The sequence below is a fragment of the Coloeus monedula genome, assembly GCF_965178545.1.
Source record: "Coloeus monedula genome assembly, chromosome: 17".
Taxonomy (NCBI): Eukaryota; Metazoa; Chordata; class Aves; order Passeriformes; family Corvidae; genus Coloeus; species Coloeus monedula.
In genome coordinates this window covers 12,960,024-12,974,848 of record NC_138797.1, presented here as the reverse complement: position 1 = coordinate 12,974,848, position 14,825 = coordinate 12,960,024, and the positions used below count along the sequence as shown (strand labels likewise).

The 14,825-nt window shown below is 43.5% G+C and overlaps 1 protein-coding gene across 1 annotated transcript in view; it reads left to right on the top strand.

The window, feature by feature from the left end:
• The first annotated feature begins 905 nt into the window (after window positions 1-905).
• Window positions 906-14,825, top strand: part of GNAS (GNAS complex locus) — an 88,134-nt gene continuing 74,214 nt past the window's right edge. The window contains exons 1-2 of the mRNA XM_082292901.1: window positions 906-1,980; window positions 5,620-5,692. Of these exons, the coding sequence (XP_082149027.1) occupies window positions 1,842-1,980; window positions 5,620-5,692 (212 nt within the window). The 5' untranslated portion in view covers window positions 906-1,841. The remainder of the gene's footprint in view (window positions 1,981-5,619; window positions 5,693-14,825) is intronic.

Below are 14,825 nucleotides of genomic sequence, written 5' to 3'. Positions count from 1 at the left end.
GCAGCTCAACAGATGTATTTGATGACATTAGCTGTGACCTCCTAGTTGTTTGCTCTATTCACATAATTATTTTACTGTGTGTGTTTCTAAATATAGTAACTGAATGATGTAAGAAGGTGTGTTCGTGGGAACAGTGTGGCAGATAACTGAATTTTGCAAATGAGGGTAAATAATATTTGTATAGTAAAGGACATTTCACTAACTCATGTGTAGGGATGTGTGCATAGAGAAAAACTACCTGTGTATTTTAGTGAACAGGGTTATACAAAGAGCAAAGCGCCAGGCTTTGTTTTCCAGGTGTAACTGATAAGTTGTGTAATTTTTGTAATGGGGTTTCCAAAATATATTTTAGAGAAGAGAATGGAGCTAGACAGGGGGTAAAACCATATGTAGAAACAAGTGTGTGCATCCAGTGGTACTCTAATGGTGCACACGGCATCCCCAGGTACCTTGAACCTCCCGTCCTAGCCGGGATGGAGCCCGGCGAATCGCGGGGCGCGAGCGAGCAGCCCCGCGGCCGGGAAGCGCATCCACCCAAAACCAGACACAAACCATTCACTACCGTAACTTCCACATTAATTATTTTCAAGCGTAGCACAAGGCGCCGCGGGGCACGACTCCCGTACAATTTATTCAGAATCCTATTAACTCCAAGCCCGGCTCCGGGTGCCTGCATCCCGCGGGGCGGGGGGCGGCCGCGGGGCCCGCGAGCGGCGGCGGGGCCGGTTCGAAGAGGGCGCCGGCGGCGGCGCGGGGTGACGCGGGCATCATGTGAGCGGCCCCGCTCGCTCCCAGCGTGCAGTGTGGGCCCGCTCGCCCCACCCCGCGCTCCGCCGCCGCGGAGCCGCTCAATAGGGGAAGGGAAAAAAAAAAAAAAAAAAAAAAAAAAAAAAAAAAAAAGGAAAGGGAAAAAAAAAAAAAAAAGGAGAGGGGAAAAAAAAAATGCGGGAGAGAGCAGGAAAAATAAGACGGGGAAAAATCCGCCCGTGAGGGACAGGTTCTGCTCGGGGCACAGAGCAAACGGGAGCTTTTTTTTTTTTTTTTCCTTTAAATTTTATTTTGTATTTTCTTCTTGCCGAGAGGATTCAGCCGCCTGGGAACCGCATGTGAAAAGAGCAGCAGCAAGGAGAGGGGAGGAAAAAAAAAAAAGGAGGAAAAAAAAAGGGGGGGTTTGGCTTCGACCCCCCCGCCCCGGTGCGGGAGGAAGGACCCGCGGCGGCCGGAGGGCGAGGAGCTGCGGCGGCCGGCGAGGGAAGGGACCGGGGCTGCGTGACCCCCGCGGCGCGGGGGGAGAGGCGAGGAAGAGACGTTTCCCGATCCTCCCCGCCGAGGATTTGGGGAGGTTTCCGCGCCTGGAGCCCGTGCCTTTGGATCTAAAGAGGATTATTATTTTTTTGGGGGTGGCACTGAAGCTGGATTTGTTCCTGTGCGTGCGGCGCGGGGGGGGGCATTTCTGCTGCCTCTAGAGGAGCCGGCGGCCCGGCCGGGGCGCGGAGATCCCCGCGGATCGCTCCGCACCCCCCGGGAAAGGTGCGCCGAGGGGATCGGCGGGGGGCGGGGGAGGAGAGGCAGCTGCAGCTGCCGGGGAGGAGGCCCGGCGGAGCGGCAGCAAAGTCATCGCTATCGGCCCCCCCTCGGCTGGCTTCGGGCTCGGCGCTCTCCATGTCTCTGGCTCTGGGCAGCGGCCGCCACAGCAGCGAGTAGGGGGGGAGGAGGAGGAGGAGGAGGAGGAAGAAGAAGGGAGCCCGGGAGTGCCTCCCTCCCTCCCTCCCTCCCTCCCCCCGGCAGCCCCGGCCGCCTCCCGTCCCCTCGCCCCGCGTCCCTGCCTTCCCCTCCCCAAGATGGGCTGTTTAGGGAACAGCAAGACGGAGGATCAGCGCAACGAGGAGAAGGCGCAGCGGGAGGCTAACAAGAAGATCGAGAAGCAGCTGCAGAAGGACAAGCAGGTCTATAGGGCCACGCACCGGCTCCTCCTGCTGGGTAAGGGGCCGCGGGCCGTCCTTTCCCCGCCGGGGCACCGGCCCCAGCCCGGGCACGGCGAGGCCGGGGAAGAGAGGTGGGGCCGGGGGGGGGTGGCGGAGCCGCAGGGCCCACCCGGGGCCGCGGGGATCCGCTATAGCAGCGCCCGGGGCGGCGGGGCCGGGGCCGCCGGGGGGACCGGCGCGGTGCGGGGGAGCGGCGGGGAGGGCTCGGGCAGCGCCCGGGGCACCGCGGGAGGGGCCGGGGCAGGTACGGAGCGGCGGCGCGGGGCCGCTCTCCACCCGCGGGGCAGCGCCCGTCGCCGGGGTGGCAGCGGGCCTCGGGCGGGCGTGGGGAGGGGGCCGGGGATGCCGCGGCGTGGGGCCCGCGGGGAGCCTGGGAGATAAACAGGGCAGGGCAGTGACAGCGGCCGCGGGCGAGCGGCGCGGCGAGCGCGGGAGGGCCGGACACCGCTCCCCGCGCCGGGGCCGGGGTGCCGAGGGACGTGCGGCCAGGCCGGGGAGAGGAGGAAGAGGAAGGGAGGAAGTCGGGGAATCGTTTGGGGGAAACGGAGGGAGGATGTCGGTCCCGGAGGGAAGCGCGGTCGCGTTGGGGCCGCGGAGCAGTGCAGGGTCGGGCGGGCACGGCCCCGGCCCCGGCGGGCTCGGCAGCCTCCGCTGTCGCACCAGGAATTGAGGTACCGCGCGTTGGAGCGCTGGCAGAGCCGGGCTCCAGGTGCTGTTCCAGCGGCTCGTTTGGGTTACCTGCTCGTGTTTTTCAGGAGAGACATTTACAAATGCGGGCTGTGGCTTTCAAGGAAGGGAAAGGTCCAAATATCGATATCGGAGAGGACAAGCGTTTGTCAGGCTCGTTATTTCAGAGTATTTTGAAGTAGTGTTTTAAGATCAGATGCAGTTACGAGCCGTGGGTTGTTTTGGTCACGCCGAGGGACCGCCTGTGCACGTTCTGCAGGGCTGTAGCGTGGAGCACAGGCTAGGCCTCGCCGAGCTGACTCAGTTTTGGGGGGAAAAAACCCTGACTGAAGGGGGAAAAAAAAAAAAGAATTTTTGAAGTGAATTGGTGAATTTGGAAGTGTACTATCACCAGTAAAATCTTTAAAATACTCGTTTGAAGAAAGAGACTTAATATAAACGGAGAGTGACTGGGACTACAGCAGCACCTGCAGCACTGAGGAGCCTGCCAGGGCTTCAGCAAAGATCTTTTAACAGGATAATTTGGACTTCAGCTCTTGGGAAATGTCTTGGACTTCCAGATTTCAGGCTGAACGTTACGTAGATACGTAGAAACTATTTGTCATCAGACGAGTTGCTTTCGTAAGAGGCAAAATTTCAGCAAACAGAGACATGATGGGCTTGCCTGGGTTTTCTTTCTGTTTCCTTTAGTTTTGGTGGCTGAAAAATAGTTTAGATACTCGCAAATAAAAATTTGCGTGTGTTCAGTGATGGCAGTAAAGTCATCTACGTGTGTGTTTTAAAGTGATAGTTCAGCTGTTACACAGTTTCTGCCTTGAATTGAGGATAGTCTGTAACTCAGACTCACTGGTAAAAAATATAAAAGCTCACCTCCCTCTTATTATGTTACATTTCCTTTATAAGACACATGAAATAAGCCAGGCACTTGGAAAGTGTTCTTAATTTTTTCAAATCATATTCAAATAACAACAGAGAAGAGCTGCAGAATATTCAAGTGGGTTTATGCTGCTGCTCATAGGCCCCATCACTGTACACACGTGCTTGCCCCGCTGCCACAAGCAGTCTCCCTGAAATTAATGGAACTCTCCTTGGTGGTGAAGTTAAATGTGTGTGTAATTGTTGGTGAGAATATGGCCTTAACAAGCAGCTAAATATAGAGCTAGACTTATGGAGAAATGTAGATGTAATACTTCATCTTGGTTCACTGGTGTTGTATCCGATCCAGAGAACCCAGGTGTGTCAATACCAAACCGTATGTGTTTATAGCAAATGCAACAACTATCCAGCCTCCTTCTTGGCCCAAGTGAAGTAAAGATTTTGGCTCCCAATGCTTATAAATATAAGATGTGATTTAATGTTACAGCTGAAATTTAGTTGTTATTAATTTTTAAGTGGACATATGACTATATCAGATACTGCCTTTGTGAATAATCCTTAGTTGTGAAGATGATCCAGTCTCTCTATCTTATCCCAAGATACTAATTCTTGATTGGTTTTGCCACCTGTGTTTATTGCATGATGCAGTCTGCCTGATCAGACAGAAGGTGTATGGTATAAAATAGTAGTTTAGGGGAGAAGTGGCACTTACCTAAAGAGTTGTAGATAAAAACTGCTCTCTATATGCTTACAAAACACCAGTGAGCAAGGAGAGGAAAAAGGAGTAAGGCTCTGGGATTAAAGTGTCAAAACATGCAAGCAGGTTTTATGGAGAGCAGAGGAGGACTTTTGGGAATTCATGAGGGAGAAGGAAAGGAAGGGAGAAAGCAGAGGGGGAAAGCATTTGTGAGAAAATGAACTTTGAAATGTGACTGCTATAATACAGTTTTGAACATGAGGCTCAAAATGGAGGCTTGTGCTGTCAGTGTGTGCTAGCAGAGGCCTGACATCCTATAAATACAAACTGTACCTCCCTGCCCGTTCTGCCACAGATGTACGGTTCCTGTGGGTGAGACACAGGCTGAGGAGAGGAATAAACGAGTAGCCATGAGACACTAAGGGGAATCTTTCTGAATTTTGCCACGTTATGATACTACTCCTGCAAAAATATGTTTGCTTTATATAGAAAGCTGCCGATCTGGCAGCGTGGAGCAGCTCAATTAAATGCTGCTGTTGGAGTTGTTCAGCGTGCATGGAAAAACGGGTACTATAGGCAGATGGGCTGCCCTGTGCACTGGCATCCGAGCAGCACAGCAGAAATAGCATCCATCTACTTATGGAAACTGGACTAAAGTGGAGTGGGGTTTTTGCACTGCAGGTATGGAGGGGGGGAGCAGGGGAGAGCGGAGGGGGGCTCTTGGGAGCAGGCAGCCACAAAAGGTGGGCTCTGCGTCTCGTTGTGTGTAGGGTTGATTTTGGAACATGTAAGGGAGGGTGGGAGGCTGCTTACAAGACACAAATAAGAGGAGGTTTTTTGTAGCTTTGTGGGTGGAGGCTTAAAGGGATGCCTTCCTTTTTCAAATGTGAGTATCTACATATTTTATTCCTTGTGATTTAAGTTACAGAGTTTGACTGGGTGATGATGAACTGCAGCCAAACTTAGAATTCTTTAAGGATATTACAAAATTTCTTCGGTGTAATAGGGACTTCAGTCAGTCTTTCCCTCTGTCAGATAGTAGTGACAAGGCAACCAGGTCATGACGTTCCCCATCGTCTTCTCTGTAAAATGTTGAGGTTGTCCATTTTCTTTCCAAGTACTGCAATCTGCTTTTAACATTGACACTGGAAAAACGGACAGTGAAATGATCCAAGATTCAGATCTGACACATGACTTGAGCTGGGCATTTATTTTTAGCTACAACTGAAGTTTCCAGTGGCAATTACTTCTTTCACTTTTCGCTCTTGCACTGAGAAACCCAACTTTCTCGATTTTACCCCGAAGAAAAAAATTCTAGTGTATTCCTTAATCACTTATGCTTCCTTCTGAAATTGATTTACTTTCATTGTCTAGGTGCTGGTGAATCCGGTAAAAGCACAATAGTCAAGCAGATGAGGATCCTGCACGTGAATGGATTTAATGCTGAGTAAGTGCATTTGCTTTTTCACTTTACAACGTACCTTCCTCCTTTGCGCCGCAGTCAGTGCTCCTGGTTTATATCTTGTGTATTTTCCTCTTGCTGTTTCCCTGTCTCTAGAATTTGGATGTGTATTTTTAGATGAGATTAATAGACATTAACCTGAAGAAGTCAGGCACCAATCATAAGGAAGATCTAGCAGTGTAAAATTATTTATATCAAGGCAGAGCTGATTTGATTAAGTCTTGAGTTTTGTGGGTTTGTTAACTGCAGTTCCTTTCACAACATGGCTGACACTGATCTACCTCAGCTATAGCACATTGATTCATATTGCTGTAAACATGCCTTGTGTCAGTGTACAAAATGAGCACAATTTTCTTTATTTAGAGCAAATAAGGCTTTATTTTCTGTCTCCTCACAGAATGAAATAATACTCTGAATTTTGGGGATTTTGTTGCGTTTGCTTGTCCAGATGTTTGTGTTAAATTATCCTTCTAAAAGCTTTTAATTTTTGCACCTAATATCTGTTCAGTTATTTGGCAGTTGTGAGGAGGGAAATGGCATTAAGATAGAGAGAATGGATATCTTGACCTTCATCTGAGAAAAATTTGTGTTTGCTGACTTTTCAGCTAACTTTGCTAGAGAGTAGGAAGAAAGTCTTCTGTGTGTTAATTTATGTTTGCATATATGTGTGTGTGTATACCAAAACTTGCAAATTAATACTAATTGAATCAAAGTGTTCAAATGTCAAAGCTTATTTTCTGTGCTTTTTTTTTCTTTTTTTTTTTTTAGATTGTATTATTGGTTTTGTCTTGCTTGTTTTCAAACATAACAGTTTTGTATTGCCATCCTTTAGTTTTTAGTGCTATCATCTATTTTGTGAATCCTGCCTTTTTGGAAAGGTTAAGCTTTCATTAGTCTTCCAATAGTTAATTCTTTAATGAGAATATCTGAGCTAAAAGTTTAGCCAAGGAGCCTGGATAGTACTTCTTCCTAATCAGCAAATGATAGTTCAGGATAAGGTACACAGTCTTTTGGATGAAAGTTCAGACTTATTAATAATAAATACATTATGTGCTACATGTTTTTAGCTCCTCTTTATAACGAAAATTTTCTTTTTCCAAAATGAGCTTTTTCATAAGCACCTAGTCCTGCATCCTGTTACTGCTGAGCTGTCTCTGTCCTTTAGGCTGCTCTTATGACCAGAAACCTCTTAAAAGACTTGTGTGACTTCAAAGACTTCCATGAGTTGACTTGGTTGAGCAGCTCTCAATATTGGGTGCTGAGTAAAAAGTTCATAAATGAAAGTGGAAGTGAAGGATCCCTGGTACCTTTGAAAGTATCAATCCATTTGATCAACATGTTTTTTTCTAGGTTTTTAAGCACATGGATGCTCTTAAAAGGATAATGATGCTGTATAATGGATGGTGTATGATATGGGTAGATAACTTCAACCCTACAAGCTACATACCCAATCTGTGTGGAACTGGGAGCCCAGAGACCTGTGCAGAACTGGTGAGGGACTGGGACACACTGGATTTGCAGTAGCAGTGGGTTCCTCGAGTGTCTCACTTTGCATTGTAGGTTTGGGCAGAGCTGAGCCTGCAGCTGCAATCCAGGGCAACATGGCAAGTTTGGCCTCAGGAGGCTCTGCTGGCTTCTGCCTTCTCATAGCAAGGGATTTGGATTACGGGGCAGCCCTGTGCCAGCACAGCCCTGCTGCCAATCACAGGGCATATCCTGGTGTGGGAACCATGCGGGCATTGCAGGGGAGCTGCCTGGGGCTCAGGAGCTGGGGATTGTCCACCCATGGCATTTTGTCCCTTGTCCTTTGGTGAGTCATAGTGTTGGAATACTGAGGTGCATAAAAATCCACTACAGAAGTGGGGTATGTTTAAAGTGTACAAGGAGTAAGTTACAACACATCATTTTTGGAGTTCTACTGCCAAAATTAATCAGTAGATTATAACATATACTTTGCAGCAGGGAACAGGCTGTTTTTCAGTGTTTTGAAATTCTTGCAAGATACACATCTGTCCTTAAGTAACTTGTATTTTCTTCCAAATAACTAACTGCTCTCTATGTTGTCTCGCTTTCCGTTACCCTTTTTGCCTGATTCATTCCCTTTCTGCCCTGCTTAGCCTGTGGAAGAATGATGTGGGATTCAGCTAATGAGAGAAATAGCATGGAGGTTTTTTTGGAAGTGTAGAAAGAGCAAAGCATTACTTCTCTTCGTGTCCTGATCAGCTGCTCTGGAACATAAACGTGTTTGCACACAGCACCACAGCTGATGTGATGAATAGGAGGAGAGAAGTGGTGAAAACAGTAATATGCTGCAGATGAGGAGACTTTTCTTTAATTTTAGTGTACTTAATACATAACTAGTTCGGAATTATTTCGGTTGGTGCAGCTTATTCTTGTGCTTTGAAAGAAATCCAGTTTAAAGTCCTGTCTAAAAATTGTTTTCCTTTGGTTTGGTTGCCCTTCAGCAATGGATGTTTGAGGCAGAGAGAGGGATACCTGTTAGGAAAAATGTCTAATGCTATGAACGAGGGAATCAAAAGTTTTTATTCAGTGTTACTCTTCTTTCTGGTGACTAAACAGGATATCCAGTGGTAAAAATGCTGCCCTACTTCAAGTGAGTGTGAGGGGATTTTATTTGGTTTGGTTTTAGGATTCTGCCCCTAGTTAGATGTAGTTATCGTGTGCCTTTAGGTGAATTGTTGTAGCATTTAGCAAGGTGAAATCTACGTAGTTCTACAAAACTAGAATTTCCTCTGGGACTCCAATTCCCAATCCCTTTAGCTAATTAATTATTTGAAGAACTGTATGGAGTCAAGTGCTCCAGGTAATTAATGTGCTGAATAGTTAAAGCTAAGATTTATATGAAGGTGGTTAAAGTTGTAGGCAAGTTAACTACAGTAAAGACTATTTTTTTTCAGTGTTCCTTTTATAACCTGTAGTTGAATTAGAGAAAGAAATAGATTTTTTTTTTCTGTTGTGAAGGTGGTGTGTGGGATGTAAGAGTGCTGTGGCATTGGTAAGGGGAGTAGAGTATTGGAGAAGCAAGGCATGCTCTACAGCACAGGTTCTTCTGCATGGAGTTTTTTGGAAGGGCTTAGCCTGCTTCCAGCTCTTGCAGAATGGCTTCAGGTGGCCGTGCTATCCTCTGACATCTTCCTGCAGCAATTCCATGAAAAATGGGAGTATGGCTTCCCCACTGTATTCTTCCAGTGTTCCTGGTCTTTAACATGGAAGAGCTGCCTTTTAAGCGTAATGAAGAAGCCATATCAACCAAATTTTCTACTCTTTGCATTACTCCCAACAACAGAGGCCCTTTTGACGTAGAAAGGGTTTAAATTTGGCTTTTAATAGCAGGAAGCCTGTGACTTCCCTTCCTTTCCTTCCCTCCCTCCTCAACACTTCAACTGTCTTTTCATGAGGCTGTTCCAGAGGAGCAGGTCTCTGCTGCTGCAAAGAGTATTTTGTGAGCATCCACTGATAAAGTGGAGCCAAAACCTTCTCTTTTTGACTGCAGAAGTTAAGATGGCAATCTTTGTGAACTGGAAAGGATGAAAAATGGGAAAGGGAGGATAGGAGGAGTAAGGAATATAGTTGGAAGAATTAAATGTGTAGCTCAGGTTGAAGAAGAAAAGAAAAACAGCTCTTTTTTTGTGCTATCTAGATAGAGGCCGGAGTTCTTTGCTTCTAAGAAGATGGCCTTTCACTTACTTCTGATTTCTTTAAGTCATCTTTCCCCTCTGTGATCACTGTGGCTTTGGCTGACAGACTCTAAGGAGAGGGTCATTGTCATGCACAATTTTAGAAAGCAGGGAATAATTGGCACGGGCAAGAGACAATTTTGAAGTGTCATGGGAAAAACTGGGACAAGCAGAAATACTTAAATAGAAATAAATGGTTGAAATGTGACTTACGAAATCCACTACAAAGATTGACAAATAAGGGGAATGTGCCTTTGTGATTATTAAGTTTGGATAGTATTTAGGATTCAGGAAGTCTTGAGGTTACAGGGAATTTCAGGTAAGGCTTTTCAGCCTCAGTTTTCCCAAATGATGGTGTAAAATGCTGATGCTTTCTTAAACTAGTATGTTGAAGTGCTGAATAGGAGTTTGTGCATTTATTAAATCTGGTAGTGTTGATGGCATAAGCAGAGCTGAATAGCTTTGTTTTTAAAACTTAGATGACAAATATATTTGCATTTCTCTTGTAGTTTTAAAAATTATTTTCTCTTAGTGGGAAAGCTAAGAAAGCCAAGTCACGCTCTGACAGATCTCGAACATTTTCTCTTTAATACATCCATTACCACTGTTATGTCATATAAAGCAGTAAATAATATTATCTAATCACTTTAGTCAGTGTCAGTGTCTCTTGTAAGTGAAACAGCTTCTGGCTCAGTAACTTTACTCTTCAGTTGTCTGATACTGTGAGTTTTTTCCTAACTTTGGTCTTTTTAGCTGTGTGATTTTATGGAAGGGAAGTTAATATTAAGAGCGAGGGAAAAGTATAATATTTATAACTAAGTCTTCCAAAATAATGAATTCCCTCCTAATGGCTAATATTAGCTTGTATACACGAATATAATTGCTCTGTTTTTATAGTTCCTTTACATTTGTGTACCAATCCAGTGTTTCCAGAATGATCACTTCAGTTCCTTGCCAAGAAACAGACAGACTTCATTGTGTTTTACTTGACTGGCAACAAAAGTAATTTTTTCCCGGTGTTTGAGTAAAATTGAGAATTGGAGGTGGGGAGGCTTGGGGTGTGTGATTCCCCTCGCCCCTTTCTTTCTTTCTTTCTTTGCATCACAGTATCTGCTGAGAGGCTTCTGCACCTTTGAGGCACAATGCTTTGGGTTTTTTTCTCAGCTCCTGTTCCAGGACACTGGTGAGGTGCTGGAAAATTTGTGTGTACACGTCTGTTCAATTCCATCTGAATAACTGGCTATGGCGTTTGATCAAAATTTGGGCTGTAGAACATAAAGTGGAGGTGTGGACAAAGATGGGAGCAGGATTTGTGCTTCAGTCAGTTTTAGGTCTTGTCCTGAGAGCTGACACAGTTGTGTAATTGAGTTTTGTCAAAAGGCAAAGATATGCCAACAGCTAATAAATTCTATGAAAAAGAACTGACTACTGCATATAGCTTGTAAAAGTTTATGCACAATGTTTATACAAGTTAAATATAACTTTCATCAACTTGAAAGAAATGGGAGGTAATATCTGGTGATGTTAAACTACCTATGCAACCAAGCAATTCCTTAATTGTTAGAATGTTTAATGGAGTTTTTATGTGCTTGAAATTATCTTTCCTTTGAAAATACTTTTATTTCTACAAGGGGGGTAATTCTATTCTATGACAGAGTCATAGTGAACTCAGTGAAGCAGCATTAATATTTTTTTAAGTTAAAAGAAAACAGGGGGGGGAAAAACTTTCCAGTTAGGTTTGGGTTTTTTTTCCAGGTTTCTTATGGGATCTTGCCTGAAGATATGAGACATTGTCCATTAGGAACTTGTGCAGATGTTTTGCAGTTTGGATCTACTACTCAGGTGTGATTTTTAGATACTGTAAGATGAGTTTTCAGAATATTTTGATTGTTTATAATACCTACACTGGGCCTTATTTGGCAAGGATTCTTAACATACTGTGGCACTGAAAATTCTAGTAGTCACTGGAATAACTCCTTCACCTTGCTTAGAGGCTTTCTGAAATCAAGCTGTTAAAATATTTCCATATTCAAGTGAAGTGAGGTTTATTTTCAGGGGAAAAATCATGTTATTTAGGTTCCTGAAATATTACAGAAGAGCAGTGCATAAAGGAATCTGAAAGTTTAAAAATCTGGTTAGTTTTATCTGCTTTTAGATGCTCGCGGTAGGCTCAGTTTAACCATCAGTGGAGAGATGACAGCACAGTGTTGAAAGAAAGCATTGACTTTCATTTTTACATTATGCTTTGTTTTCACATAGGTGAAAGAAGGAAAGTGCAAATTGAACATAATTTCTTTATTTTCATGGGAACAACATGGTGTTGCTCAGAGCAGAACCTGCATCTTATCTTCATTTACTGGTTGGGAAATACTGAATTCTCCTAGCAAAGCAGTATTTAAACTACTAGTTTTATGCTGTTACATGTTGAGAGCTCTCTGTTCTTTGAATTACTTTTCCTGGCTTGCAACTTGACATTTGTGCTTTCAGTTAGATATTTTAGTTTTCTGAAAAAAAACCCAACAAGAAAAAACCCGGTAGTAAACTCATCCCTTAAGCTAAGTTTGCATATGTTGCAGATATGATTTGGCATGTAAAGGGACTGGCCAAAAATATGGCAGTAGTTTTATTTGTTTTGAGGTTTAAATTTCACAAAAGCTTTTTAAGTATGCAGCTATCAACCTAGGAGAAAGCTTTATAGTTGTAGAGAGCTTGGAGAGCAATAACTATGAATAGCGGAATAAGCACGAGTGATGTAATCTGAGAAGCAAAAGAGAGAGACAGAAGAGAGCTTAAGGCTTAACTATGTGGAAAACATTGTGAATGGGTTTGCAAGGGTTTTGACTTTTGATGGTAGATGTGGGATTTTTCCCATTAGTTTTGGTAAAATCAAACAAATGTGCAAGTTTGCTTTTATTTTCCCAAAACAGAAAATAAACTGTTCAGGGTAGCTGCGTGAGTGAAGTCTGGGTTCTGTAACTTGTTCTGTCTCCCAAATCCTTTCTCCCCTGCAGCATCTGCAGCTCCTCTTTGGGACCTGTGGCTTTATGAGTGTCTCTTGTTTCCTCCACTCCTTGTTTTTTTTCCCTTATGCCACATTGGCCCCTAAATACTCCTGCATCACCCTACCCTTTAGCTTTCTTTTTCTGGTTTTCCTGTTACCTGGACAAAGTCAGAATGTTTTGTGGTTGGTATAGATCTACATGAACTCTTTCTGGTTTTCCTCATTGGAGTGCTAATTTTGTTCTCTCTTCTACTCAGCCTCTGATTTTGATTTCTGGAAATTAATTTTGCAACAGCAACAACGCTTCTTCAAGTTTGGTTGCACAGCAGAATCTGAGACAGAGTGAGACTGAGAAAAAACAGCTAAAATAGTCTTACTCTTTCTCAGTTCACTCCAGATTTTTTTTTTAATACTTTTAGTCTCCACGTTCATGAGTTAAAGTGGAAGTGGTGTATTTTTCTCCATTTTCTTATCTTAAGCAAACATTTGGTAGTATAAACCAATGTATCGTGTTCTATTTAACTTATTTAATAAATCATGAACTATATTAAATACTGCAAAAAACCTTCAGATTACTTAAAAAATACAGCTCTCTATGGAGAATATTAAACATATGTCTATATTCCACACTTCTGTGTCCTTTCTGAAAAAATTCACTGTATTTTTCAGGTTTTCACCAGCTTTTCTTAATAATTAGATGGTGCAGAGTGATTACCTTTTCTCTAGCCAGTGCTACAGAATCAGCATTATGTGAAGAATTTTCTTCTGTAGTATCTCACTGTATTTCTTATTTCCCATATATTTTGTATGGGCAGACTGGGCAGTACTCTGATTTTCCCAATTAAAAAATGTTTTTACTAATTTATGCAGAGGGATGCTTGAATTAGTTTATATATTAATAGAATGCTGCTTATCATCTTAAGTTTATTGCAGTTACCTTTCTGATACTAAAACTATTTGCTCACATTTGTGCAAACGCTGAAGATTCCCCTTACATTTTATCTCTTGCCAGTCATTCCAGCTGGGAAGTTTTTTTTTCAATTTCATTGTGTTAAAACCTTGTGGTTTTGTCCCACAAGGTAAAACTTATTATTAATAAAAGCTGTGCCTTTCCCTGCTCCTTCTAGCAATCTAGATATGAGTGGGATTTCTTGTTCCTATTTCTTAGGTTGCTGAGCTCCTGTGTTGTTCTCTTGGGCTGGGGGAGCAGGTTTGGGGGATTTCGAGACATTTTTGTAAAAAGTGAAGACACTACTCTTGTTCCAGTTTTGTGAACATCCTTCCCCAGCATCTCAGATCAAGGCAGGCAGAGCTAAGGCTTTGAAGTGTAATTCAGCAGGCAAAGTTATCTCTATCTTTAATTTTAGATATATCATGCATTTGTGTATTAGGGTTGCCCAGGTCCCATCTCTGATGCAGAGCTGAGATACAGAAATTGCTTATCTTAATCTTGGTCATTCAAAGCTCTCAAGATGAAATGAAGGAATTTCCATTGATGAAGGTTTTTTTTTAGTAAAACTTGAATCTTGATGTTAAAAATAGCATGCCTTACATTTTACTTTAACAGTTGAACCTTGAGTTAATAGTAAATCCAAGTATGTAGGATACAGTGCAAGTGTAGCTGCACCAGCCTGTAGTAGTTATTTCTACAACTGTACTCTAATGTAAACATGCAGTTAATTAAAATTTCTTGTTTACAGCTGAGCTTGCTTAGAAACAGCAATTCATTGAGGGGTGTTTTTGACAGCTAAGAGGCAAAATCACCCACTTTTTGAAAAATGGGGTAGTGGAATATCTCAGTGAGATGTTTCGTTTCAAGGTGTTGCTGTTACAGAAGTACAGGAAAGCTTGTGACCTTTTCTCTGAGCTACCTGTTGCTGGCTGTATTCTCCACAGGGCTATTGAATAAGTCATTGTGTTTGCTTCTCTTTTTAGTTAAGGCATCAGAAAATAATTATCTCTCCCAGCTGCACCCTTGCAGCCTCCCAGGAGTGGTGGGTGAGCTAATGGAGCAGGCAGAGGTGTGCAAGGTTTCCTCATGGGGTTTGCTGTAGTCCCAAGAGATGCTGCATTTAGCCTTGAATGGCACCTTCACAGCTTGCTGGGGGATTTACTGCTGCCTCCTTAATCACTGGAATTTAAACACCCCCTTCTTGTCTGGAGGTCTGCATGCGTAGAAGCACTTTGGTTTCCTTCAAGTTAAGACATTTTTATTCTGTTTTGACAGTACAATACCTATGTAATATAAATGTTCATGTTAATTAGAAAATGTTGCAAAGAAATGGGTGTTTGTGAAGTAAATGTGTTCTTTAAGTGTGTAGTAACAAAGGATGCCTTGCTTCTATCTTCCTTGATTTTTTTTTTAATATGGATAAAAATGTGCAGTGAGACACTTAGCACAGTAAGTTCAGAAAGCTAT